Source organism: Dryas octopetala, chromosome 4 (genome assembly GCF_963921425.1).
Source record: "Dryas octopetala chromosome 4, drDryOcto1.1, whole genome shotgun sequence".
Classification (NCBI taxonomy): domain Eukaryota; kingdom Viridiplantae; phylum Streptophyta; class Magnoliopsida; order Rosales; family Rosaceae; genus Dryas; species Dryas octopetala.
The window spans coordinates 21,401,547-21,426,904 of NC_141369.1; the positions used below are offsets into that span (position 1 = coordinate 21,401,547).

General features: G+C 36.5%; 5 protein-coding genes across 8 annotated transcripts; 3 read left to right on the plus strand and 2 right to left on the minus strand.

The window, feature by feature from the left end:
* The first annotated feature begins 852 nt into the window (after positions 1 to 852).
* Positions 853 to 5,223, plus strand: LOC147288102 (chromatin remodeling protein EBS-like). The gene is made up of 5 exons (XM_086239612.1): positions 853 to 1,260; positions 1,577 to 1,919; positions 2,052 to 2,120; positions 3,377 to 3,515; positions 4,249 to 5,223. The coding sequence occupies exons 1-5, from the start codon at positions 1,188 to 1,190 to the stop codon at positions 4,273 to 4,275; spliced, it is 651 nt and encodes a 216-aa protein (XP_086095738.1). The 5' UTR covers positions 853 to 1,187; the 3' UTR covers positions 4,276 to 5,223.
* Positions 5,224 to 6,274: 1,051 nt separating this feature from the next.
* Positions 6,275 to 10,132, plus strand: LOC147288103 (serine/threonine protein phosphatase 2A 59 kDa regulatory subunit B' zeta isoform-like). The gene is made up of 2 exons (XM_086240606.1): positions 6,275 to 7,904; positions 9,401 to 10,132. The coding sequence occupies exons 1-2, from the start codon at positions 6,684 to 6,686 to the stop codon at positions 9,788 to 9,790; spliced, it is 1,611 nt and encodes a 536-aa protein (XP_086096732.1). The 5' UTR covers positions 6,275 to 6,683; the 3' UTR covers positions 9,791 to 10,132.
* A 308-nt stretch (positions 10,133 to 10,440) lies between these two features.
* Positions 10,441 to 11,751, minus strand: LOC147288104 (uncharacterized). 2 transcript variants are annotated; one of them, XM_086241995.1, is made up of 2 exons: positions 11,639 to 11,751; positions 10,441 to 11,039 (listed from the first exon to the last, which is right to left on the minus strand). In XM_086241995.1, exon 2 carries the CDS (start codon positions 10,991 to 10,993, stop codon positions 10,556 to 10,558), a length of 438 nt encoding a protein of 145 aa, XP_086098121.1. In that variant the 5' UTR covers positions 10,994 to 11,039; positions 11,639 to 11,751; the 3' UTR covers positions 10,441 to 10,555. The 2 variants fall into 2 exon arrangements, with proteins under 2 accessions (XP_086098121.1, XP_086098122.1); XM_086241996.1 differs by having other exon boundaries at positions 10,441 to 11,029; positions 11,639 to 11,730.
* A 165-nt stretch (positions 11,752 to 11,916) lies between these two features.
* Positions 11,917 to 16,961, plus strand: LOC147288105 (Lycopene beta/epsilon cyclase protein). 3 transcript variants are annotated; one of them, XM_086241310.1, is made up of 18 exons: positions 11,917 to 12,182; positions 12,333 to 12,450; positions 12,548 to 12,735; positions 12,838 to 12,945; positions 13,389 to 13,453; positions 13,634 to 13,739; positions 13,843 to 13,926; positions 14,206 to 14,352; positions 14,437 to 14,565; positions 14,857 to 14,924; positions 15,259 to 15,292; positions 15,377 to 15,461; positions 15,629 to 15,696; positions 15,793 to 15,906; positions 16,023 to 16,058; positions 16,172 to 16,258; positions 16,435 to 16,526; positions 16,609 to 16,961. In XM_086241310.1, exons 1-18 carry the CDS (start codon positions 12,051 to 12,053, stop codon positions 16,703 to 16,705), a joined length of 1,758 nt encoding a protein of 585 aa, XP_086097436.1. In that variant the 5' UTR covers positions 11,917 to 12,050; the 3' UTR covers positions 16,706 to 16,961. The 3 variants fall into 3 exon arrangements, with proteins under 3 accessions (XP_086097436.1, XP_086097438.1, XP_086097437.1); XM_086241312.1 differs by lacking the exon at positions 16,172 to 16,258; XM_086241311.1 differs by lacking the exon at positions 15,629 to 15,696 and having other exon boundaries at positions 15,788 to 15,906.
* Positions 16,962 to 17,008: 47 nt separating this feature from the next.
* On the minus strand, positions 17,009 to 18,901 carry LOC147288106 (coiled-coil protein). The gene is made up of 5 exons (XM_086241313.1): positions 18,414 to 18,901; positions 17,889 to 18,010; positions 17,710 to 17,801; positions 17,458 to 17,544; positions 17,009 to 17,380 (listed from the first exon to the last, which is right to left on the minus strand). The coding sequence occupies exons 1-5, from the start codon at positions 18,788 to 18,790 to the stop codon at positions 17,285 to 17,287; spliced, it is 774 nt and encodes a 257-aa protein (XP_086097439.1). The 5' UTR covers positions 18,791 to 18,901; the 3' UTR covers positions 17,009 to 17,284.
* Between the last annotated feature and the right edge of the window lie 6,457 nt (positions 18,902 to 25,358).

Here is a 25,358-nt window from a genome sequence, read left to right on the forward strand (position 1 = left end):
ATTAGAGTGTAAGAGGTGAGAAGTACAGATAACACCCCCATAAATAATATATAGTAAGAAGAATAATAGAAGTAATAACAACTATTAAGCTTTTGTTTTTGGTAAGTGACTATCAACATGTGGCTTGCACAACATATGTCTCTAAGTCATTAATGGTATCTTAATTACTTACACAACTCGTGAGTGTAATGAGAGTTAACAAATCACATTTCACCTTTACGTTAGAAGAAATTATTTTGTATAACCGATAAATTGACACGTGTTATAACCGACCTATGTGTTAAAATATGGGTGAATTTTATTAATATTATACCCTACAAATATAAATATATCGTTCAACAATACTTTTACACGTTGAATTGATTACACCACATGACGGTATATCAGTTATACTCAATTATTTTTTGTATATTAGAGAATACTATTGGCACTCTCAATCTCATTTTTTGTCAATTTTATATAATAAGAAGAATAATATAAGTAAGAACAGCTATTTAGATTTTCTTTAGATTCCTTACTTTTTAAATTTATAACTTTAAATTCTAAATTCACTAAATTTTATGTTTAATTGGAAAGAAATTGTAAAGAGCACAAATAACACTATGACATTTTATTTTCTTTTTCGCAAACCTATATGGCTATATTCAAGAATATGAAACATGATATGCTCTCTCAAATTCCCAATTGAACATATAAAAAGAAAGAATAATAAAGAAAACCAAAATAGTATGGTAGGAAAAAGGAAAAAACAAAAGCAAATAGAAACATTTATAATTTATTTCAGCATATAAATGTGCATGAATGAATGAATGTATGGAAAAATGGATGATGGGGATGTTGGATGATACATGATGATGTGTCATCCATTCTGTTCATCCTCGCAAGTCGCATCCGCCCAAGCAAAAGCTCTCTCTCTCTCTCTCCCTCTCTCTCTCTCTCTCCGAGCACTCCACTCTCCTCCCATCTTTCCCAGTTTTGTGCAAACCTTCTACTTCTAGGGTTTCCTTCCACGCCATAAAACCTTTACCATCTAAAGCCCTCCATCTAATCCCCAAAACCCTGCTTCAGCAGCTCACTTCATATAACAATCTCAGCTCATTTCGCTCACATTTTCCCTAAAATCAGCTCCTTTGTCTCTGTCTGTTTGTGTCTTTGAAATCCCAGAAAGTTCCAGCTGCACAACTTTCATGGCCAAGACCAAACCTGGCAAAAAGGACCTTGACTCTTACACCATCAAGGGCACCAACAAAGTCGTTCGAAGTACTGTCTTTATCTCTCTCTTGAAAACCCAGAATTTATTTTCCAGTTTTAGCTTCTGAGAACCAAAATTGTCTCATTTTCATTAAATCTTGCTCTTCGAAACCCAAGATTTAATTTTTATACATATTATGAACTTGTTTATCAAACCCCAAAAGTACCCAGATTCAAATTTTTGAATTTGAAGCTGAAAACCCAAAACTTGTATTATTTCTTCAATTCTTTTGGTGCTAAAGACCCAATCTTTGTATCATTTTATGCGTTCGTGTTTGTCTGCTATGCGTGTCATTGATTTCGATTGATTTTGTTGTTGCCACAGCTGGTGATTGTGTGTTAATGCGACCATCGGACTCCGATAAGCCTCCGTACGTGGCGCGTGTGGAGAAGATTGAAGCTGACCACCGCAACAACGTTAAGGTTCGGGTTCGATGGTATTATAGACCGGAGGAATCGATCGGAGGGCGGAGACAGTTCCATGGGGCCAAGGAGCTGTTTTTATCAGACCACTATGATGTGCAGAGTGCACACACTATAGAAGGGAAGTGCACAGTGCACTCCTTCAAGAACTACACTAAGCTTGAGAATGTGGGAGCTGAAGATTACTTTTGTAGGTTTGAGTACAAGGCAGCCACTGGAGGGTTCACACCAGACCGTGTGGCTGTGTAAGTAATGTGTCTTTGTTTTTTGGGTGTCTCTCTGTTTACACACACCACACACATACATACATTATATACTTAAATTTGATTGGTGATGATTGATTTTTGAAATTGTGTTATTTTGCTTTTGGGTTGAAGGTATTGTAAATGTGAAATGCCATATAATCCGGACGACCTTATGGTGCAGTGTGAAGGATGCAAGGACTGGTAAATTTTGTTGCACACCATTCCTTTGTTTTATGCTTGGTAGTATTCATCCATTTTAAAGTTGTTAATCATTGAATGTTTCTGCTTTTATTAATATGGATTTTGTTTTTTAGTAGTTTTCTTAATTAAGCGGTTGTGTGGAATAGAAAATGGAAATTGTGACTTCTAGTGCCATATAATTCTATTTGTAGAAGGTGTTGACTGTTAAACCAGTTTCTATGCATGTATTGCAGAATGGGATGAAATGTTTGTCCAAATATCAAATTTTCTCGATGGCAAACGCATTGAGTTTCACATTTATCTTATAGGAGTTAGTGAAGCATGTGGAATGTTGCATGAAGATTGTTAATTTAAAGCAAATCTTCAGGTCTTATTGATCAAGTTTGGGTTTCAGTACGTATGCACTGGTTCAACTTTAGCAGCTCTCAACACTTGAAGTTATTCCTATTTTTTTCCTATATAAGCAGTGAGCTGTATTTGTGAGTGGGGGGCTCATCTGATTCCTTTCCAATAATCAGACTGGCCCTCTCCTCTTCCAGTTTGCAGACAAATCAAGGTTATAAACGTTTGCTTATGCTTAACATAGTCTGCATCTTTTGCAGTAGGTATTCTTTTGGTATATTAAGTTTGATTACTGTTTAGTGGATGTTTGAGAACTTGATCTAAGGCAAGGCATTAAATCTGGATGGTTATGGAAATATTGAAGATTTGAGAATATGGAATTATCAACGAAAATAAAGACAAAATATCAATATCGATAGAAATTAGGTTGAAACTTTGAATAAAATGTATGCAAGAAAAATATTGTACTAGAGAAATTAGATTGTAATTTTTTTTGCCTTATTTATGTTACTTCTTTTGAATCCCATCAGATCACTTGAGCAATATAGGATCAGATGGAGTGCACTGTGAACAAAATAGTGGTTGGTTGCTTTTAAGAGACTCTTCAAAAATAGTGGTATATTTGCTTTTCATCTTGCACATTTAAGGTCCACCATCCGTCCAATGGAGTTTTATTTTACAGTGTTGATGCCTCTGCCTCAGTAACATAATTTTCCATTGCCTAGGAGTTAGGTCAAGTTACATGTGTGTAGAAGAATTTAAATTGGTAATACACTGTAATTTCTATCTTTAATATAGTAGTTATCATTTGACATCATGATTATATGTTGGTGTTTTTGTTTGAAACTAACAATTATGGAATTTTATAAATGGTAATAACAGACAGGCTTCCTGTATTACATACACCTTTGCAGGTTTCATCCTTCTTGTATGGGTATGACCATTGAAGATGCAAAGAAGTTGGAGCACTTTTTGTGTTCTGACTGTTCCTCTGATGATGATGCTAAAAGGTCATTGAACACATTCCCAGTGTCACCATCCATTGAGACTAAGGTGAGAATTCTGTGTGCTTTATGCCTCAGTTAATGCAGATTGAAAATTGGAAATATTGGGATTCTACCTTTTTCGTCAGCTGGGAAAGGAATTGCCGTTAATCTTATATGCCTTATCTTTTAAAGCTCAATCAGAAATTAATTTACATAACAATAAACTCCACTTGTGTGGATGTTGGAGATGCTGTCTTTACTTAAAATATTTGGTCTTCCTTACTCGACGTTGTTGAATGATTAGAGGGAGAGAGAGAGAGAGAGAGAGAGAGATGGTGAATTTGCCTTGCAGATTGATTGAAAACAGCTTCATTTGGATGAGATTTCCTCCTGGAGTTGCCTAAGTCATATTTGTAGTCATTATGATATTGTGCTCACTATTGAAATTAGTTAATTAGGTAATGCTGTTAAAACTGCGCATTATTGGAGGTTAAATTCGTATTTTATCTTGAGGATTATTTCTACATCGGATCATGATATGGAAATATTGTCAGTATTTTATTCGAGAGAGTTTTATTATCATGGAGGTGTAGAGCTAACTGCTTCATGTGTTATATTTTCTGAAGCCTTAACCAGACAATTAATAATTTGCAAAAGCTATTTTTGTTTGAATACGATTCTGACAGTTTCTGATGTAACTTTGTTTAGATTATATCAATATCATCCTATTAATTTCCTTGCTTCAGTGAAGGACCATTTCTTATTAAGAATGATGGTATTCTGTTTTAAATTTATTCTAGGTGGAGCCAAAGCGCAGGAAGAGATGACCTATTGATTGAGATGCTTAATGAGGAGGTATCCAACTTCTTTGGCATTAGCTGCTGTGTTGTGTGTTGTGGAAATGTACAGTGCAGAGAAGATACTGTGCTTGCACAATCCAAAGGCTTTTTTTTTAGTTTATCAATGTTTGTATGTGTGCTAGACCTAGGCGAGATGACTTTGTGATCTGTGTTGCCCTTGCAAGAGACAGTAAAATCATATTTAATCACAGAACACATGAGAACACATCAAACCAAACATTTAGGAGGAACCTTGTATTTGTTGTGATGTGATTATTGCTGGCATTACCACTAGTATTCATGCAAGGTATTCTGCTTTAGTTTTTTTTATCCTTTTCGGGGCCCTTGTTTCATTGTCTTTCTGTTTTGGGGTGAGAATAAAATAGGGAGGGGAGGGGAGGGGAGGGGGTTCTTCTAGCAGCTCTTGATAGAGTTGCATCAGTGGATCAAGATCCAGAGATGCAGCTTTGGAATGGGGTTCAGCTTGTGCGTCCAAAGGCGCAGTGGTTGCAGTTGCAGGAGTAACTGGAACAACCCATTCGGCGTAACTGGTGGGTTTGCTCGCGCCTGTGCCTTTGTAAACACATCAGTTGTCAACTGGGTTGATCTTACTGACTGGTGGAACTGGATTCTATTCTATGAGCCATCCAATTTTCCCAACAAGATCTACTACCAAGTACCAACACAGACGTGTGAATGTGCTACTGTACTACCTGTTGGAAGATCATCTTGAATTGTCATTATCATGGAAAGCAGGTTTTGTCGACCTGTTTGATAGTTAGCAATTCAGATTCATAATTGGTGCTGTATGTTATTTGTGCATGTCTCAGATTTTGAAGCCCTCATTCTTGTAGAGTCGCATCTTGGTACAAAGCTCTATAGACTAGTCATTTGAATTAAAGTTATGCTACAACTTTACCTCATTTTATTAGCTTCTTTCTGTTGTGTATTGCTGACTCTGTGGCACTGTGGCTTCATATGCTTGCTGAGAATTGGATTATTCTCAGAAATGAGAGAACACCCCAGGTCTAACAACCAAATGCGATGAGATGTGTAAGAGGGCTACTATCCAAGTTGATGATTGATTCTCCTACCTGGGCCAGACCATCTAATATATTTCTACTTATACTAAATTTTTGTTCATTGTACATCCCTTTATATAGGGTTTGATGGTTTAGACCGCTAATTATCTGGTCCTAATAAAATAACTTGATCTTCTTTTTTTTTTTTTTTCAAAATATAAATTAATATAATAAAATGCGTATCTACCCTGTAGTCCCCTAAAGGGTATTCCTAAAAAGGAAAAATAATTAGAAATTTTTTAAGGGTAGAAGTAATTTCCACTCCATGATGCACCCCAAAATTGATGAGGTGGGTTTAAAATTTGCGGTAGTGGTTCACTGGCTCCATGCCAATCTTCCATTGGTGCAGCCTCATACACGTTTGTATATCACTAAGAAGGCCGTTCACATTTACAGATTTACTAAATAATATAATTAACATTTAACACTTTTTAAATTTTTTAAAAAAAATTACAGTAAAATTGAAATTGAAATTTCTTAATCTAAATCTATACATTCTTTGTTTTTTTGGGTCGAAAAAATCTTTACATTCAAATGGATCTTGTGCCTTTGCTAATATTGTTTCTTCCTTTTCATTTTTATAAGGACAAGGATAAATAAAGATGTAATAAATTTATTTTGTAGGAGGATAAATAGACATTTTACAATTTACTTTTTAAAGGGTGTTCGCGTAAGTAGCAACACAATAAGCCACCTGGCCCACCTGGCCCCCCACCGCTTCCCATTTTGGCATTTCCCATGTTGTCCTTCAATTTTCATTTTCTTCATCGAAAGTTAAAAGGAAAGTTACAGTCCTGCATTTAGATCGGAAAAAGAAAAAAAAAAAGTTACAGCGAGCAGAGAGATTACGCTTTTACTTAGAATAATTTAAATTTTGATGCTTTTTGTTGAAATTAGGCTTTTGGCGTCTCTCTCTCTTCAAATTAGGTGCGCAAATGGATTAATTAGGGTTTATCAGTTGAAGACCCAAGTTCCAGACTTCCAGCTCAGATTTCTAGGTTTGTCCTCTCAATTTTTCTCTCGGTTTCTCGCACTTTCTCGGATCCCTTTGCTCATATGGTCAATGTAAGTCGATTTCTCGTTTGCTTCTCCTCAATTTCTTCATGACCCACTATTTTTCCTTCAATTTAAATCATTGTTCGAAAATTATGAGGATTTTGTGCACAGAAAGATTCATCTGGGGCATGTTCCTCTGATGCGGTCTTTATTTCAATGTACAAATTGTCACCTTGTATGATTTGTATTGTCGGGGTATGAGAATGCCATTGATTTGAGCTAGAAAGCTTAATTGCCGTTCACAAAAGTTTGGTAGATATGATCAAAAACATATTGGGTAAAATACCTCGAAAACCCTCAAAGTCATCGCAAAGCGATGCATATAATGACGGAGGGGTCAATGTGAACGGACCCAATTCAATTAACAGCTCGAAATCTACTTCGTCTTCATCAAAATCTTCAAATTTGGGTTCAGGAGCTTCGCGCTCGAGCAATGGAACTCTTGCCCCACACTCTAAATCCAATCAGTCGAAGAAATCGGTTCCCATTGCGATCCAAGTCGGTCCTTTGTTGTCTTCTGGAGCCTACGATGCTTTGCCGAGTTTCAGGGACGTTCCAAGTTCGGAAAGGCAGAATCATTTCATTAAGAAATTGAATATGTGTTGTGTTGTGTTTGATTTTAATGATCCCTCCAAGAATCTCAAAGAGAAGGACATTAAGCGGCAAACTTTACTTGAACTTGTTGATTACATTTCATCAGTAACTTCGAAATTCAATGAGGTAGCCATGCAGGAGATTACAAAGATGGTGGCAGCCAATTTGTTTCGTGCGTTTCCATCTCATCATGATAACAAGCTTCCTGAAACGTATGACCTGGAAGAGGAGGACCAAATGATGGAACCCGCATGGCCCCATCTTCAGATTGTGTATGAATTTCTATTAAGATTTGTAGCTTCTCCAGAGACAGATGCCAAGCTAGCTAAAAGATATATTGACCATTCATTTGTGTTGAAGTTGCTTGATTTGTTCGACTCTGAGGACCAAAGAGAGAGGGAATACTTAAAGACCATCCTCCACCGCATTTATGGGAAGTTCATGGTGCATCGACCATTCATTAGGAAAGCCATCAACAATATCTTTTATTGGTTCATTTTTGAGACTCAGAAGCACAATGGAATTGCGGAATTGCTTGAAATTTTAGGCAGCATAATCAATGGTTTTGCTTTGCCTTTGAAGGAAGAGCACAAGCTGTTCCTTGTTCGTGCCTTGATTCCCCTTCACAAGCCCAAGTGTGTATCTATGTACCACCAGCAACTCTCATATTGCATTACTCAGTTTGTGGAGAAAGATGCCAAGCTGGCTGATACCGTGATTCGAGGACTGCTCAGGTATTGGCCCATAACTAACAGTTCGAAGGAAGTTATGTTCCTTGGTGAATTGGAAGAAGTCCTGGAAGCTACCCAGGCATCAGAATTTCAGCGCTGCATGGTCCCTCTATTCCGTCAAATTGGTCCCTGCCTCAACAGCTCACATTTTCAGGTACTATTTTAAATAATATCTTTATCTTTTACTGGCTTTCTTGTTTGCATGCACATGGATATATTGTTTGCATTATTTATTAATAACTTTTTATTCTCCATTTTATTTTGCAGTTTTACCTCTCATGGTTACCCATTTTCATTATCTTTTTTCCAGTGGAATATTTTTCATCATGATGAGTTTTAGATTCTCATCTGGATTGTTGCCTTTTCAACTTGCCACCACGTTGGTTTCATGGCTTGTATTAGTTGTGTTAAAGCTTGAGGATTTTGATGTTTTGTTGGGCCTTTTTCTTCAAAACCCCGTAAATATTTCTCTTCTTTGATGTGAAATCAAGTTTTTGTGTACCTATTCACGAGATGTTCATTGGCATCGGCTTAGTATTTATGTATTACTAAACCATTGGAATTGAGTTCCTAGATGGATGGTGATTGCCATAGCAACATCCAATTACTAACCTACATTTCCAATGCATTAACTGTTCCTGATAACCTTGTGCCTCTCATCCACCACTTCTAATTATGAGAGTGATTAGTTTATCAATACAGCAAACTATTTCCTTCTAAAGGTTGAGTAGGTTGAGTACTATGCTAGGAGCCTAGGACTTTTCTCCATAGGCTTGAAATTTCCGCGTCTTGAATAGATAGTTTGATGGACTCAGGTACATCACACACACATCTAACATAAAACACATTTGGGGAATATCTAGATAGTATCATTATTCAATTTGTAGCCAACACAATTACTGCTTCTTTGCAGATTTATCTGCACTACTTGGTTGACTGAAAATTATGATGGATTTCCCACCTTGGTCAGAACTGTTGGGATACATTGAAGATTGTGGTTGGAACCTGGGTTGATCTGTTGATATACCTGTTGTCAACATTGGTTGAGACAAGTTGTCCAAGTTCCACCTTGATGTTATGGTGCGTATGTGAAAAACTTCATAATTGCTTTAACAAGTTGTGTAAGTACTGAGATTTATCTCAGTTGGAGAACAAAATGGGATCTGAGTGGTAGTGGGAGTTTAGAATCTTTTGAAGTTGAGGACTTTAGGTGTCAATTGTTGGTAAGTTTTGCTAGCGTACAGTTTGTGAGGCAGATATGCATTTTTGTTGCTCACAGGTAATGGTGATGAGTGTTGCTAGGGATCCCAAATACATGTGTTAGTGTCTTATAAATCCATATCATGGCCCACTCTAGACTCATTTATTTACAACAAGTAAAACACTTCCATATCATTTGGGATATAAATTTTGTGATCCCTATATGTAGATTCCATGTTCCTCATGAAGGAATTTCTGATTTAAGCACCTTTTCTTACTCAGATGGAATACACTTGTGCTTGTAGTAAACTGGAAAGTAAATGGTTTTATACCATGCAAGATTGAGTGAATGTTCGTGGTTTTACTACTATGATAGTATGATCTGAATTTTGGATTATCACTTTAGTTTTACTTAATGCAATGTTGTCTTAACTTCTTTTCCACTGGCAGGTAGCTGAACGCACATTGTTTTTGTGGAACAATGATCACATAAGAAATTTGATCATACAGAACCGCCAAGTGATTCTGCCTATAATCTTTCCAGCTTTGGAGAAAAACACACGGAATCACTGGAATCAAGCTGTTCAGAGTTTGACACTGAATGTGAGAAAGATATTCTCAGATGTCGATCAAGCACTCTTTGATGAGTGCTTGGTCATATTTCAAGAAGATGAAACTAAAGAGAGAGAAACACACGAGAAGCGTGAATTGACCTGGAAACGTTTGGAAGATGTGGCTGCCTCCAAGGCTTTGGGCAATGAGGCCGTGCTTGTCTCAAGGTTTGTCTCCTCTGTTGCCATTGCTAATAACCAAAAACCACGGGCTACTTCAGGCAGTTGAGACCCTTGCGTTTTGCAAAGTTTGAGTTTGCCCTAATCAGCTGTCATTGAACGAAACTTGGTGGGACCAGCCTCACTTCTCCCGGGCTTGTTGTAATTATATATGCTGATAAACGCAAAAGTGGGGGTTATTGCGGATATTGCAATTGCTCCTTGTTTATGGGTCACTCAATTTCTTTTGTACCCTTCGGCCATGGAAGTATGTGTATTATAAGGGATTTGTTATATTATAGAGATGAGTTATTAAAATTCCTACCTAATAATATTTGTTGTACAACGGTACAAAAAGTTAACTGTTATTTTTCTGTTTCTGTTTCTGTTTCATTTCTCTTGGAAATTTATTGTAGACCTTAGTTACTTGATCGACTTGATGGCTGATTGGTTGTATTAAAAGACCCACAGGCCACAGGCTTAATAGGTCTTTTGAATCCTTATCATGTATCATGCCAGAACTGGTAGATTTTGTCTAATAAGCAATTGTTCTGAATCTGATCTTTGGTGCTGTGATTTCTGCCTACTATTCTTACAGTCTCGCTTCTCTTTTGCTATGCTTCCCTCAAAAGTACTTGATGCAGAAACAAATCTTGTTCATAAGAAAATAGTATACCACATTCTGATTTGACAAATTAGTGTCCACTCTAGCATCTGACATGGGTCCGAATCTATCTTTTTAATTCTTAAAAATACATTAGCTCTGGTAAAATCACAAGAGGCAAGCAAGAGAAAAGAACATATGTATCATGCCAAAATATGCAGTGCAAGTCTATTAATCATCACCATATGCTCGGAAACTGTAACGCTCTTGGTATGGTCCATTGAAGAAGAGGTCAGCCTCAAACCACTTGGGGTAACGAACAAGATCTCCGGCCACGAATTGCATGTACTGCTGGCTTCCTTCAGGCACAACTCTCACCTCTCCTTCTTCAATGTAAACTAGCTGGTCGACCTGCCAGTCCCATGGCAGCTTGCACTTGCCGGTCTTCCACACTGACCATCTTGAAACCCCAAGCTCTGCTACTCGCTCTGGCGACACTTTGCGTTCCACTTTCACTTGGTACAGTTCCTCCAGAGATTTCTCTATCCGCATTGCCTTCAATTTCATACCACGACCTTGCCCATTACTAGTACTCCACTTACTGCAATCTCTGCTGCTTCCGTTGACAAAGATTGAGCTGAAGGTTGGGGCCATGATCACACTTGCCATGTTTATAACAAATGTCTTATTTTGTGGGTTGGTTGCCTGTAACTGGCTGTTAGGAATTGAAAACAATGAGGCATTGCATAATTGATCACCACCAACATCATGATCTCTAAATTAAACATGTGCCCAAATCCAAAGACAGTTCAAGAAACAACAATTTATGCAAAAATGCTTCACATTTGTCCGGAATTCTATGTAGTTAACTACTAGGAGGAATGATTTAGCTCAACAACACACTACTCAAAAACAGTTCATTACAAAAATTTTAATTTTTCAATCAACAAACGGAGAACACATTGGAATAAGGAAAACAGGTATTTGGAATAACCCTCAAAAACCCTAACCCCAAATTTGAAACAAATTATGTAACTTTGATTCTCAGAATGCTTTTTTCTTTCCATATTATGTGATACCCAGAAAACAAAAACCTCCAGGCAAGTGAACCCAACAAGACTTTCTGGGTTTTATTGGGAAAAGATGTTCCATTTCCTGGTTCCGAAACAGAGTATTTATAGATGCTTCAATTACAAAATTTCCATTTTCCTTTCCCACCCCCAAATGAATAAATAAAAACCCCCAGAAACCGAAGAGGCACTAAGAAACATGATTTGGAAAGTAAAGCAGAATAGCAAAGTTGTGGGTGTTTACCTGTTGAAAAAGAGACTCAGATTCGAAGGAAAAGAGTGAGTCTGAGCAGCAGAAGCCCTAAACCCCCAGAGTCCAAGGTTTATCCAATTCAATTACTTACAACTTACGAGGACTTTGATTGAGTCACTTACCCGTGACCCTTCTTCCTCACCCATAGTTAACTTTTGACCGGGAACCGGATCTTTCAGTTAACTTTCTTTTTTCTTTTTCGAGAAGTCATTTTAGTGACAAAAAAGGAAAAGAAGTCAGTTTTGGTCGTTATTAGTTAACGTGTCGAATCCTGGGACGGATAGATTGGGCCTTCAGTGAGAAGCTGAGAAACACTGAAACCATTTGAGAATGAATGTTAAGACGTGTGGAATAGTGAGATGAGTTTAGTGATAAATTGCTTTTATACATAATTTTAGAAGAGATGGTGTTGCTTCAGGTTCAACACATTAATGGATTGTTTCAGTGCCCAAAGGCGAACCCACTGGCTCAGAGAAGAGCTCGAGCTCGTAGATGCCTCTGCCTGCAAACACAGGCCCCTCCCTCCCTAACCCAGGTACCCTTTTCTTTAATTTTTCAGATTTCATTTCTTTGTTCCACATATATAATATTCTTCTTCTTCTTCTTCTTCTTTTTTGAAAGCTTGAATTGCATCATTGTGTGCCAACTGAGTTAAATGAGTGTTTAAGTTACTAATATTTGGCAGAGGATAATGGAGAGTATACCAGTGAGTGGGGAAGTCGGTGGTGCTGGTGGGGCATATTCATATAGTGCCTTAAAGAGATTGGACCAACTTTGGTCTAGTATTTGTTCTGCTCAAACAGGTGTACATGTTATTTCATTAAAATTTTCTTGAATGGGTTTGTGATAAGTGTATGGAAATTTCTTGATATGTTGGTTGTTTTGACATATATCTTGTAGTTGTGGAAGAACCAAAGGAAGTGGTTTCGAGTGTTCCTAGTTTTTTTAGTAGTTCTGAACTGGCTGACAAAGCGGTAGATACATTTGATGTGTTAATTTGTGGTGGAACTTTGGGAATCTTCATAGCTACAGCTTTGTGTGCCAAAGGTCTTCGAGTAGGCATTATTGAAAGAAATGTGCTGAAGGGGGTAATATACTGTTCTGTAAAGTTTATTTTAGAAATTTGTGGCATCAAGAATTACTTGTTGATTATAAGTGATGCAAATGATATTTTGATAATGAATGATCAGAGGGAGCAGGAATGGAATATCTCAAGGAAAGAGCTCTTGGAACTTGTAGAAATAGGAATTCTGGAAGAAGATGACTTTGAACAGGTTACTGCGACGAAATTCAATCCTGTAAGTTATTTGGCATATAAATTTCTAATCAGATCTGTTCGTTTGATCCGTAATAGTTAGGTGAACTTATCATCTTCAATTCAGGGGGCTCTTCCCTACCTACAATTGGTGTCTTGAACACTTGTGACATGACAAATGCACCTGACATCAGTTTCGTTACTACGAAAGAGTGCACACCAAAAAGTGCTTATTATTGCAATGAGTACACCAGAAATTATTTAACTCGTTCACTTTTCATAAATGTATAAACAAACCACATCTTTAAAGCTCAATTTGCTGGTAACACCAAATGTAGTATTTCCACAAAGGAATTTTCATGCTCAGAAGGTGCATAGAAGGGAAAAAGACTAGCAATCTACCAGTTCTGTCTGATGTCACCTATTTAGTCCTTTTATATCCAACCTACTTCAACCATTTCTTTTGGCATTTCATGAACTGCACAGAACAGATGCGGATTTGAGGGGAAGGGTGATATCTGGGTTGAAGACATTCTTAACCTTGGCGTTTCGTGAGTTATCTTTTCTTCTTGTAATTGAATATATTTTATTTATCAGAGAAAGTAACTTCTAATTTATCTTGTCATCTCTCCAACTAGTAGAGGGTCTGTTAGCCTGATAGGATCATGAGTAATGGCAGGAAATCAATGAACTCATTTTTATTTCTGAATCGGTCTTTTGTATCATTACAGACCAGTAAAGCTTATAGAGGTTGTGAAGAATCGTTTCATTTCTCTTGGTGGAGTCATATTTGAAGGCTACAGCATGTCCAGCATTTGCATTTATGACGATGCAGCTGTGAGTTTCTTACAATTTCCAAATAGTTCATTCTAGTGCCTTAAATAACATTGAATAATGAATTATTGAATAACATGAATTCCTCTTATTACTTTTCTCGTAGGTCTTACAACTCACTGAGGGAAACATTTTGTCATCTCGCCTCATCATTGATGCAATGGGGAATTTCTCTCCCATTGTGAAGCAGGTAGGCCTTTTTTTTTTTCTGCATAATGGATGTATGAGTGCACATTTGGGATAACAATATTGTGTGCATGCATGCATGCATTTTTCAAATAGGCAACTATTCCTTATAATTTGAAGATTGAAAGAGTATAAAATTATAGCTGCCTTCATGTTAGTAATAATTATAAGAGAATGATGACCTAATCACGAGTTTTTGATCCTCATGCATCAAAGTTAAGTAGCAAATTAATATGTACCCACAATCAGGCCTAAAATTGACTCAGTGTGGCTAAGTTGGCAGATAAGATGCGGAAGGAAGCCAGATGGTGTTTGCCTTGTTGTTGGATCTTGTGCTCGTGGATTTAAGAATAATTCTACCAGTGATGTTATATTTAGCAGTTCGTTGGTAAAGAAGGTTGGGGCCTCAGAAGCTCAATTCTTTTGGGAGGTAATTTGATACTGTAGTTTGCCAGTAATGTCAAAAACGGGATTCTTGCTTTTCAGAATCTAGCTTTTTCTAAACATTTCACAGGCATTTCCAGCTGGTTCAGGTCCTACGGATCGCACAACTTATATGTTCACTTATGTTGATCCTCAACCCCAATCGGCGAAATTGGAAGAATTATTGGAAGAATATTGGAAACTTATGCCAGAATATCAGGTTAGTTAGTCCTTATATCTGTTATCCAAGATCTTGCACATTGCACTTCCTGAATCCAAAGAATGTTTCACATTTTTAAATGTCCATTAGGGTATCACATAAAACTTGACATGTTAAAGATCCATAATTTGTTTAGGATTTAGTCCAGCCCTTAGAGAGGCCTCCGGATGAAGCCTGATGCAATTTCATGCTAAAAGTTAGAATAGGGTTCCGGTTCAAAAATTGTCTGGATGTTACTTAGATTTTACCTTATACTCAAGTTATAATTATTCATAAATGCATAATCTGTAGGGAGTCTCTCTTGATGACTTGGAGATACAGAGGGTTCTATATGGTATTTTTCCTACATATCGTGACAGGTAATGATGCAAATATTACTTGAACTGCAATGAGATTCTATTTTATGATGCTAGAAGTATTTCAGGTTATCAAATTTGAACCATTTTAGGAGAATGCATGTTAATTGAAATTTATTTAATATTCTTTACATTTAATCTGATAAGAAACTGGTGAATCTGTAATTTAACTGGCATTTCACAATCCAAAACCTGATTACAGGAAAGACTCTAAAGAAACTCTATCATCACTATTCCAAAAATGAAAAATATTCTTATACTTCTCTTATACACTGGAAATTATTTTCTTTCTATCTGACATCTTTCAATTCTTAAATGGGGACGATGAACTCGACAGCCCACTGCCAGCAGCTTTTAATCGTGTTTTACAGGTGGCATTAATTATACACTTACAAAACCTCCCATAAATTATGGTAAAATGCCAAAAACAAACGTGATAAAATCATTCTCTGCAGTTTGGTGATGCCAGTGGAATACAATCACCTGTTTCATTTGGTGGATTTGGAAGCTTGACTAGGCACCTCAAGAGACTGTCAACAGGTATGTAAATTATATGCAATTCTTTTTCCTTTTTCTAGTATTTTATTGACTCTGAACTTTGTGGAAGAAAATGAAATGAACTCTCTTTACTTTGTTCTCAAACATTGATAACAATTGGGTTATTATGAGCATGAACTATATTCCATCTTTCTTGCCTTGGTAAAAAGGAATATACGAAGCAATCAGTGGCAATTTTCTTGACTCGTACAACTTGTCCCTGCTTAATCCTTACATGGTTGGTAACTCGCTGATCCCTGACCAAGTGGTAATCCTCGATTTTTAAGTTTTTTTCATGATTATCTGAATTTGAGTTGCAATCTATGTAGCGCAGCCCAACTTAAGTTCTTCATGGTTATTTCAAAGAGCAATGTCAGCAAAGCAACAGTCTAATGTGTCACCAGATTTTATCAATGAGCTTCTTTATGTCAATTTTCAAAGTATGCAGGTAGGATTGTCTACGTGGAATAGTAGAACCAAGTTTTGTCTTTATGGCTTATTTATTTTGCTTCCCATGCATATGCTTTCTTTCTCGTTTCCTAAAGAATTAATGTGCTTCTTCAGAGGCTCGGAGATCCAGTGCTAAGACCATTTCTTCAGGTGATTTTCTTGCATTTGATTGGATATGTGAATCCATTGATCAGTAACTTGATGTCAGTGGTCATGGTAGGCTTTGTTTCAAATTATAACTATGGAAACATGTATTGTGACAGGATGTTGTACAGTTTGGGCCTCTTGCCAAGACATTAGGCCTAGTCATGTTAACTAAACCTCAAATTATTCCATCAATATTCAAGCAGGTAATCAATTAGTCAAAGAACTTCTTTTCTTTTCTTTTTGGTTACGGTTAGGGTATACAATTACTATATTCAATCAATGAGTTAAGAATTCCATCAATACTCAGATATCTTTCTTGTAAATTGTTCAATGATTTTGATTTTCAGACCAACTAAGTGTGAAATTTCTTCTGTTTTAGGTTGGAATTCCTGTGCTTCTTGACTGGTCTGGACATTTTTTCATGCTGGGATACTATACGTTTCTCTCAAGTTTTGCTGACCCTGTAATAAGGTAAATAATTTTCCATGAGCCTGGTAAATACCATATATAACATAATGTATATCTCACAATCACTTGTTGCATATTTCACAAGGCCTTTCTTAAGTACACTTCCGTCCAAGAATCAGTATGAGTGGAAGCGACGTCTCGAGGCTTGGAAATATGGCGCTGGCTTAGATTACAAGCCATGAGGAACCATTTAGATTTGGCAGACAAAAATGGGAAATCTAACTGTAGAACAACAAGCAGCTGCATTTGGATGGGTACCTGGTTTTCCACTTGAAAATTCAACTTGGAGGTCTTTGATAATGGAAGGGTTTTGTGGAACCCAGAAGATGATTAAAATATATATATATATAAATAGATAAACTTCAGGGGGACTATGATGTACAAAAACATGTCTGAATAATGTCTATATTCACATCAAACTACAGCTTTCTTGAATAACTATGCATGTGGATTTGAAAGTATGACTTTGAGTACAACTAAAGGGCTTCTCAAAAAAGGACCAAAGAAATTTTAGTCATCTTATTATAAGTTTATAACACATAAAGCAGTTTACATGACCCTTCTCAAAATATTAAATATAAAAACAACTTATATCACTTATACAACAACCTCATGGCCCCCAGGAAGGCCATCTACTCGTACAGAATTATTCTCATAACTTTCCCTTCAAACTTCATAGCCACAGCCATCAACAACACCCCTATTAAATATTTACATGGATCAAAACCAAAAGATAAGTAACACTAATATCAATTGGATGTCTAGGCACCCCAAATTTTAGAAAGCTCCTTTATGATAGACTTCTCTTTTATATCTTCTTCCTTTTCGAAGTGCCATTTCCTTGACATATCTTCAACCTGAATTTAAAAGCTCTAAGTTAATTCATGGGCAAGTTAAAATTTATGCAGGAAAAACAAAAGGCAACCCGACATACCCAAGCTTTTAAGGGAACCAGTTGCTCCCGAATCATCTCCAGTTTCGGCTCAACAAGGTCTCTCCCTTTGGTTCGGACATCATCACTCTGTTAATGTAAATCATACTGAATGTATCAATGTAAAATTTTCATCAAATAGTGATCAAACTCAAAGGCCAGTCAGCAGGAGATAGTCTCTTTCTAGAAGAATGCATACAACCTAATATATTCAACTTAATTTTATTTTCCTAAGCATAACATATTTGTACTTACACTCTCCAACTGTAATTTTGAGATAGCCAGTCCGAATGCCAAGGTGGCGCCACCAAATACTACTGCAGTTGCAAAAGCAAATGCCTTTCCAACTACAGAGAAGCAGAAAAGCACTGCATTAGGACTTTAAACATAGAAAAACAAGTAATTTTGAGAGATTCATAATTCATTGGACCTACTGTGTGTAAGCCCTTCAGCTGCAGCCTTCAACTTTTCAGGGTTAATGGGGGTATGCCTGTCTCGACGCAATTCATTCGCCGTTGAGGCTGACACCGAGCTCTCTGATTCGGGCAGTTGCCACCTGCATTCAGTATTGTAACATATTATAAAAACTGGAGCAATGCACCAAAGCAAATTGAAATCCATCTTAATTTTAGCTCACTATATACTGATTAGCTCCTTCATATTCATTTCTCCCAGACAGTATTGGTATTCAATTTCCACATAATGCATCATAAAGCTTCAAAATTTTGCAAAAGTACAATAAATTAAAGCAACGTTGAGCATTCCCTAACATACCCACATAGCCAAATTTTGCAAAACCACAAAAAGTGAAAACAACTTTGAGCACCCCCTAACATACCCACAAAGCCATATCCACCAAAAGAGTCCTAGAATCTCCAATTACCCACATTTTCCCAGCAACCAACCAACCAAACCCAAAATTGAGCAATCAAGAAGGTAAAAGGAAAACTAAAAAGTACCTTCTGGGGCCAAAAGTGACCTGGGGCAGGGAGAGGTAAGCCCTGAGAGGGTTGAGAGCCTCAGAAGATACATGAAAGCCATTCTTGGAATCAGACTGAAGAACCCATTTGGATGCTGTGTCGAAAGACGACGGCGTTTCAGAGGGCTGGTGGAAGAGCTTAGAGGGCAAAGAGTGCCTGAGCACCTCGGGAAGCACGTCGGCTTGGGCTTCCTGCTCAATCGCCAAGGAAGAAGCTGAAGAAGGCGATGACGGGGACTTGAGCTTCTTGTGGGCTGGGCCTTTCTGGGATTCTACAAGACGGCCCACCGCCTGTTTGGATTCCTGGAAAAAATATGCTGCCTCTTTCCCGGCTAATCTTCCCGCAAGAAAACTCATTTCTTAAATTTCTTTGAATTCTTTCCCTCTATAAAATAAAAGTAACTAAAAAGTGTAGGCTTGGTCTGCGTGGCTGACTAGTGACCAGATTGCTTACCCTTATTCAGGTATGTGAATGTGTCATACTGATTTTTTATTTTGTGCTGCCGTCTATAATTGTATATATAGTTCCAAGCTTTCCTTGTCACTCAAGTATTCAAGTTTGTAACCTTAATAAAATAAAAAAATCAAGTTTATAAGGTCATTTCTTTTGAAGATGAAATCTATGATGAAAATCGAACTCTTATTGGAGGTGTGTAAATAAAATTTTATGTTGTTGTCATATAACCTTTTACCCATATAAATAAACATGAACTTGTTAAGGGTGATTTATAATTAGGAGAGTAAGAATCATATCTTGAATGGTTTGTAAGAATTGAAAAGGAAAATGTTTGAGGCCTTACTTGTAAAGAGGTGTTTCTCTCATTTCTTTGTAAAATTTCATTTGGGATGGCATATATATTTGTAGGGAAATGGTTTTGTGCCTTATCAGGCTATTTTATTAGTATATATTGCCAAGAACAAACACCACTTAAAGATTGATGGTTTAATGGTATTAGGCTACTAGTTCCTTTATGATTTGAAGGGGAAAAGGAAAATATTGACCCAACTGCATGCACGTCTTCAGAAAACCCAAAGAATGAAAGAGAATAAAAATTAAGGATAATGATAAAAGCTCTTTAATTTGTCAACACCCTTGGAAATATTTGGGGTCTTAAATTCTTAATTATGGCCTACATGAGCTATGGAGTTTCTGGACTATAAGTTGATGGCCATGGACATAATAATAAGAGATTTATTTGATTGTACGTTAAACATCAAAACAAGAACAGTACGTCAATTATAGCGGCTAACATTGGATAGATTACAATGTTTATTTATTATTTTTCTCTAACCATATCTATTGACAAGATAGAGCATTCTTCTTCTTGCACTGCACAGCAAGCACATAAGCAAATCCTCTTTCTTGCTTGGAGGTGAAGTTTCTTTTGTTTTATTATTGTGTAACTAAACAGTAGAAATATTCCACACTCGCTCGATCGTCATTGTCTCAACAAAAAAATGATTGTTATTTGCGAAGAATCTTATCAAAGAAACCTTAAGGAGATCAATATATATTGTTTAGACTATTGACTCGAGTCTGATAAAGTTTAGATCGTATTTTCATTTTACGCCAATCCAAATAAATATATTTTCACAAATAACCCCATATTTTATCTAAACTGTTGAGTTAAACTATCCTTATATATTTACAACTTTGATTTTCGATCTAACCATGGGAACAAATCTATAGGGCTATCACATTTTTTGGCCAAATCTTCCAACCTTTTCGATCACGTGCAGTTACAGTTCACTACGCCAAATCAAAAAGATTGGATTGCTGGTTTTTTCATCATCTAATCAATTGAATGAAACCTGAAAGTGAACACTTGGTTGTGTATATTTTTCCAATCCGCTTTCACTCGCTCTTACTTTTTATTTTTTCGGTAAAATTAAGACATTTAACCCAATAACACAACACTAATCTGAAACGCGCAAATATAAGCTTAAACAATCAATTATCTTCTAAGAGTCTCACAGTCATAGGAGAACAAATTTGATTCTCAACATGTTTATGCATACACTTTTCTTTTTCTTTACATACATCATACATCATACATGACACATGCATATGTTTATATATCGAGCTTGATCGAAGTACTCACCTGTAACCCAGTTAATTAGGGTTTGGTCATCACGTACGTACGTTTTCCATTTCATTTAAATTAAGTCCAACCGGCCGGTCTGAGCCGGTTATTTGATCAACATGCCTAGCTTGGTAATTGGTTGGTGCGTGGGGTAAGGCAGATAGTTGGTCCCATTGACTTGATATCGATCATATTATATACGTTGGTCTAAAATATATTTTTATTTTTTCAACCACGTAATAATTTGTTCAACTAAAATTATAAGTGCAAATTTTACACGCGCACACACAGTACATATATAAAGGCTAATGCTGGTGGTGGTCTGCATAGTGCATACCCAGTTGGTGCACTTACATACTGTGGACCACACCCACCTCGATCCACATTAAGCCACACCCACACCTACACGGCTACACCAAGCTCTATAGTTCATATCATTTCCTCTACAATTAATTCCACAGATGAGTACTAGCAAGATCTCTGCTTTCATGGTTATACCTTGGCACATAATAAATTATAAATTATAATTTAATTCATTACCCCTCTCAGGTTCAAAGAAAATTAAAACATGCATATATATATATATATCAGATTCAAAATAAGGTACAACTTGACACAGCTAGCTGCAATTAATATTATTTCATGCGGTTGAATTATGGAGATGTATTGTGGTTCATGTGGTCCTGACTCCTGACCCTAGCTAGCTAACAGTAGTCAACATATATTCCCTTGCCTTGTGTAAAGCTAGGCTTGATTGCATGGTGGTGGTTGTATGAAGTAAATGGGTATTTATACTCTGCATTCAAATTTGGGGTCTAAAAAGCACAAGCAGCAGCCAGCAGGCACTCATTTAGCTGACCAGCTAGCCCAGTTTAATTATATATGTACCTTATTAACAAGTACTGGTCACTTGGCCACAAAAAAAAAGACACAAGTACTGGTCATTGTCCCTCACTTAATGCCTAGCTTCTATGATCTGATCACAATGATCATAATTAAGCAACTCAGCCTCATTCAACTAAAATTAAGTAACTACCCCTGCAGATGAAACTTCAATACATCTAGCAATATCATGATCATCTTGTATTCTGTGCACCAGCTAGCTGTTCGAATTTTGCTCAATTCCCAATGGTAACATTCAGCTAGCTTTATGAAATCCCTATTTTTGTTTGGGTGAAGATATGCAATTACCAAAGAAAACCCAAGAATATATATCTACTAGATGAAATAAAATGAAAATTTGATTCCTTATTTTGCGATGAAACCAATATATATTGCTTCATTCATAATTCATATATATGCATCCAATTAAGCTCCCAAAAATTAATCTAAGATTATGTATAGAGGCTAGTATATGGTACATATACATAGCATGATCGATCAACCTAAAACAAGCAAAACAAATGGAAATTTAACATATAAATCTCTGTATAATGTGGTATATAGCGGTCATAATAAATTAAATACAAAGCCTGCAGCAAGAAAATATACAACAGTCAATTATATATGGAAATCTAAGTGGTCTTACATGGGTTTTCATCAAATGGATATCTCTTCACAATCACCTTCTGTACAACATCTCTCGGAGCTTCGTAATTCAAGGACTATGATCATGATCATCTGGTATATATATACATATATATCTAGAAGTTCGATCTCCAACTTGTAGATATGTATATATGGTGATCAGCTAACGAGCTAGCACATACGATCTGAACTTAATTGCGTCTTGAGCAAAAACTTGAAAGATGGATCGTCCGATCATCGCTTGTTGTGTAAGGGGTTGGATCCTGTGGGAACCTTTCGCTTCTCTGAGTCCAAGTCCTTGGCTTGATGACTGGTAGAAGGAGCACTCACTTTGGGCCGAAAGCCTTGTTGGCTTGTTGCAGATGAAGGGCTGGGAAAGCTTGTGAATCGTGTGGCATGAATAAACCTTGGAGCAAACAAGAGGACAAGAACAAAAAGGAGGCACACCTGAAAGCGATTCATGTTCTAATTTTTAACAAATGACTGGCTCTCGATCTCTTCGTGAGAGTTGATATATGCAGCTAGCTAGCTAGTAGATGAAAAGGTACACCCTATTTAGCTCAATATATATTGCCTACCTAGCTAGCCAGCTGGTTATTATATATATGGTTGGTCCATTTTATACTAATGTTTCATGTGCAAATTATATAAGTACATCAATCTGAGATTTGGTGTACATGTGTGTGTGTGTATTGGCATGTATAGGATTTGAGCACCAAAATACACATAATTGGATCACAGAAACCACTACCGTCCATTAGTGATGGATCCACTGGTGATATATTGACAATTATGGGATCAGATCAGCTGTGGGCTACAATGGCGGTCGCGGGGGTCGGTGGTGGGGTCACAATTCAATGACGATAGCGACGCATAGGAGGAGCCATACACAAACTCGTATGTGAAATCTTGGGAGGGGTCAGAGGGGTTTGCTGCGTCTTTCAAACTCTTTAAAAGACCAAAATACCTACTGCACATTTTCACATTGGAGCTAACGAATTTACCAATTTAATACTTCACAATTCACATCTCTTTACTCATTAGTACTCTCTCTCTCTAGAAATACTTCGGGTCTATGCCCGGCGAGGGGCATTATAGTCATAGAAAAGTCAATGGTCTAATGCCGACTCCTTTGATTAATTTGTCTAAGGAACAAAATATGAGGCATGCATGTGTACGGATTGTTTCATAATGTTTACTCTGACTAATTTTTGCTTAAATTTCTTAAACTTTAACTTTTTAGTGTTTCTCAAACAAAACAAAAAAACTTTTACTTTTTATTATAAATGTGAACGAGTAGTATTTGAATTCTCTACTTGTTTTAATTATAATTTTTGTAATATGAATTTAACAAGTTATGTTACCTCATTCACACCTAAAAAGTACTACAAATTTATTGTATCATTAAAATCAAGTAAAAAGAAGTAGAAAATCCAAACCTATATGAATAAATTAAGGAGAAAATCCAAACCTATACAACTTCATAATGCTATTGACAGTTCACATACTAAAACTACATCTTTTGCAAAGATAGAACTTACTTAGATGATTAATGTAAATTTCATTTTTACAAGAAATGAGACAAATAGTTTCAATGACAATATAATCAAATACACTTTTGTTATTCAACGTAGAAATTTGTAACTCAGTGGTAAAGAGGATTGGAATCCCTGTCTCTCATCTAATTTAAAATTTTAATTTTTCTTCAATAATTAAAGAGACAAGGTGTGGCCGTGTGGGTTGTAATTTTGGGCAATTTGAATAAACCCCCAATACAATGCTTCTCGAAGAAAGATTTTAGTCAAGCCAAAGACATTAACCTTTTTTATATTTCATTGTGTTTAATCCAAACAACCAAATTAATCAGCCAATTATATATACATTTAACGATATAAGTCATCATAAGTGGGTCACTTTTCAACTTTGTGGAATATTCATGTCCCAAATGATGCAACTTTGAATGGTACACAATATATTTTTGTTATATAAAAGTGAAAAAGTGACAGAATTTTGCTTAAAGAATAATCGTAATTAATTCATAATAAACAAAACTATATATAAACTTTTTGCACGGGCAGCAAAAAGTTCATACTTTTCACATCAAATTCTTTTTGTTTTGGTACTTATTATTATTATTATTATTATTATTTAAGTATGATATTCCTCCTCTACTAGCCCCACAATTCTGGTTCCATATGTTATACTGTTCAAACTAGCAATTAAGGGGAATTCAAATTCTAAGCAATCGAAAAAACCCTAGCCGCCATCCCAAAAGAAAAAACTCTCTCCTCCCCTCAACCTCTCCATGGGGGAGGGGCGGCCCTTGTGTTCTCACAGACTGCTCCTCCCCTCGCCCTTCTCTCCTTTGTTTTTCTTTTCCTTTTTTTGTGTTTTTATTTTTGTCATTTGGGATACTCTCATCCCAATAAGTGAGAGCGTTTTCATCTCTCCTTGTGAGAGTTTCTTCACCTCTCTTCGTGAGAGTTTTTCAGATTTTGTTTGTTTTGGTTTGTTTTGTGTTTTGATGCTTTCAGGTTTTCTCTGGCGCTCATCACAAGGTGTTAGGGAGTCATTATTTTCACCGGTACCGGTCATATTTCCACCAGTTACTATTGCCACATCCACCACTTTGCGCTATTGTCAGCCTCGACTTAGAGATGTTGGTAGGATCGTGAATCCAAACGCGACTAGTTCGCTAATTCCTACGGTGCCTCTCTGGCTCCGTTTGATGACTATAGTATCTGCTCGATGCCGATGTTATGAGATCTTCGAATTTCTGTGGGATTTTCTGCTCCACTTTTGTGGGTTTTTGTTTTCTTGTAAGCCTTTGGGCTCATATTTTGTATTCTCTCTGCCTTTTTGGCTGTTTTAATACAATGATATGCTTTATTCTCAAAAAAAAAAACTAGCAATTAAGGGGTTTATTTGAAGCAGATTCAATAATCAAGAATGAGTCAAACAATTAACATATATATAGACAAAATTGACCTGCACAAAAATGGCATGCATGATTATTTATGAATATTAAGTTGAAGAAATCTTTAAATACATTAAAGATAGATCGATCAACACCTAACAATAAAGAGGCAAATCTAAGAATTCATCATAACTAGGGATACTTTATGAATTATATATAAGCAATATATACATTTATGGGAAGTGGGAAAATAAAAATAAATATATATTACGATATTAATTCATCGTGGAAGCTTAATAACAGACGACTGATAGAGCCATAGAGGTCAAGGGATGACTTTTCCGTTTTGTACGGCATTGAGGTGAATTAAGTGATTCTCTTTCTTTCCAAAATCCAA

What these genes read in the sequence shown, in the direction of transcription:
- LOC147288102 (XM_086239612.1), top strand. Translation starts at nt 1,188, where the DNA reads ATGGCCAAGACCAAACCTGGCAAAAAGGACCTTGACTCTTACACCATC. An exon ending in CACCAACAAAGTCGTTCGAA is followed by an intron (nt 1,261 to 1,576) that starts GTACTGTCTTTA and finishes TTGTTGCCACAG; the next exon opens with CTGGTGATTGTGTGTTAATG. An exon ending in CACCATCCATTGAGACTAAG is followed by an intron (nt 3,516 to 4,248) that starts GTGAGAATTCTG and finishes AATTTATTCTAG; the next exon opens with GTGGAGCCAAAGCGCAGGAA.
- LOC147288103 (XM_086240606.1), top strand. Translation starts at nt 6,684, where the DNA reads ATGATCAAAAACATATTGGGTAAAATACCTCGAAAACCCTCAAAGTCA. An exon ending in TCAACAGCTCACATTTTCAG is followed by an intron (nt 7,905 to 9,400) that starts GTACTATTTTAA and finishes TTCCACTGGCAG; the next exon opens with GTAGCTGAACGCACATTGTT.
- LOC147288104 (XM_086241995.1), bottom strand. Translation starts at nt 10,993, where the DNA reads ATGGCAAGTGTGATCATGGCCCCAACCTTCAGCTCAATCTTTGTCAAC.
- LOC147288105 (XM_086241310.1), top strand. Translation starts at nt 12,051, where the DNA reads ATGGTGTTGCTTCAGGTTCAACACATTAATGGATTGTTTCAGTGCCCA. An exon ending in AAAGAAATGTGCTGAAGGGG is followed by an intron (nt 12,736 to 12,837) that starts GTAATATACTGT and finishes ATGAATGATCAG; the next exon opens with AGGGAGCAGGAATGGAATAT. An exon ending in GCATTTATGACGATGCAGCT is followed by an intron (nt 13,740 to 13,842) that starts GTGAGTTTCTTA and finishes CTTTTCTCGTAG; the next exon opens with GTCTTACAACTCACTGAGGG.
- LOC147288106 (XM_086241313.1), bottom strand. Translation starts at nt 18,790, where the DNA reads ATGAGTTTTCTTGCGGGAAGATTAGCCGGGAAAGAGGCAGCATATTTT. An exon ending in CAAAATTACAGTTGGAGAGT is followed by an intron (nt 17,545 to 17,709) that starts GTAAGTACAAAT and finishes TTACATTAACAG; the next exon opens with AGTGATGATGTCCGAACCAA. An exon ending in TGGTTCCCTTAAAAGCTTGG is followed by an intron (nt 17,381 to 17,457) that starts GTATGTCGGGTT and finishes TTTTAAATTCAG; the next exon opens with GTTGAAGATATGTCAAGGAA.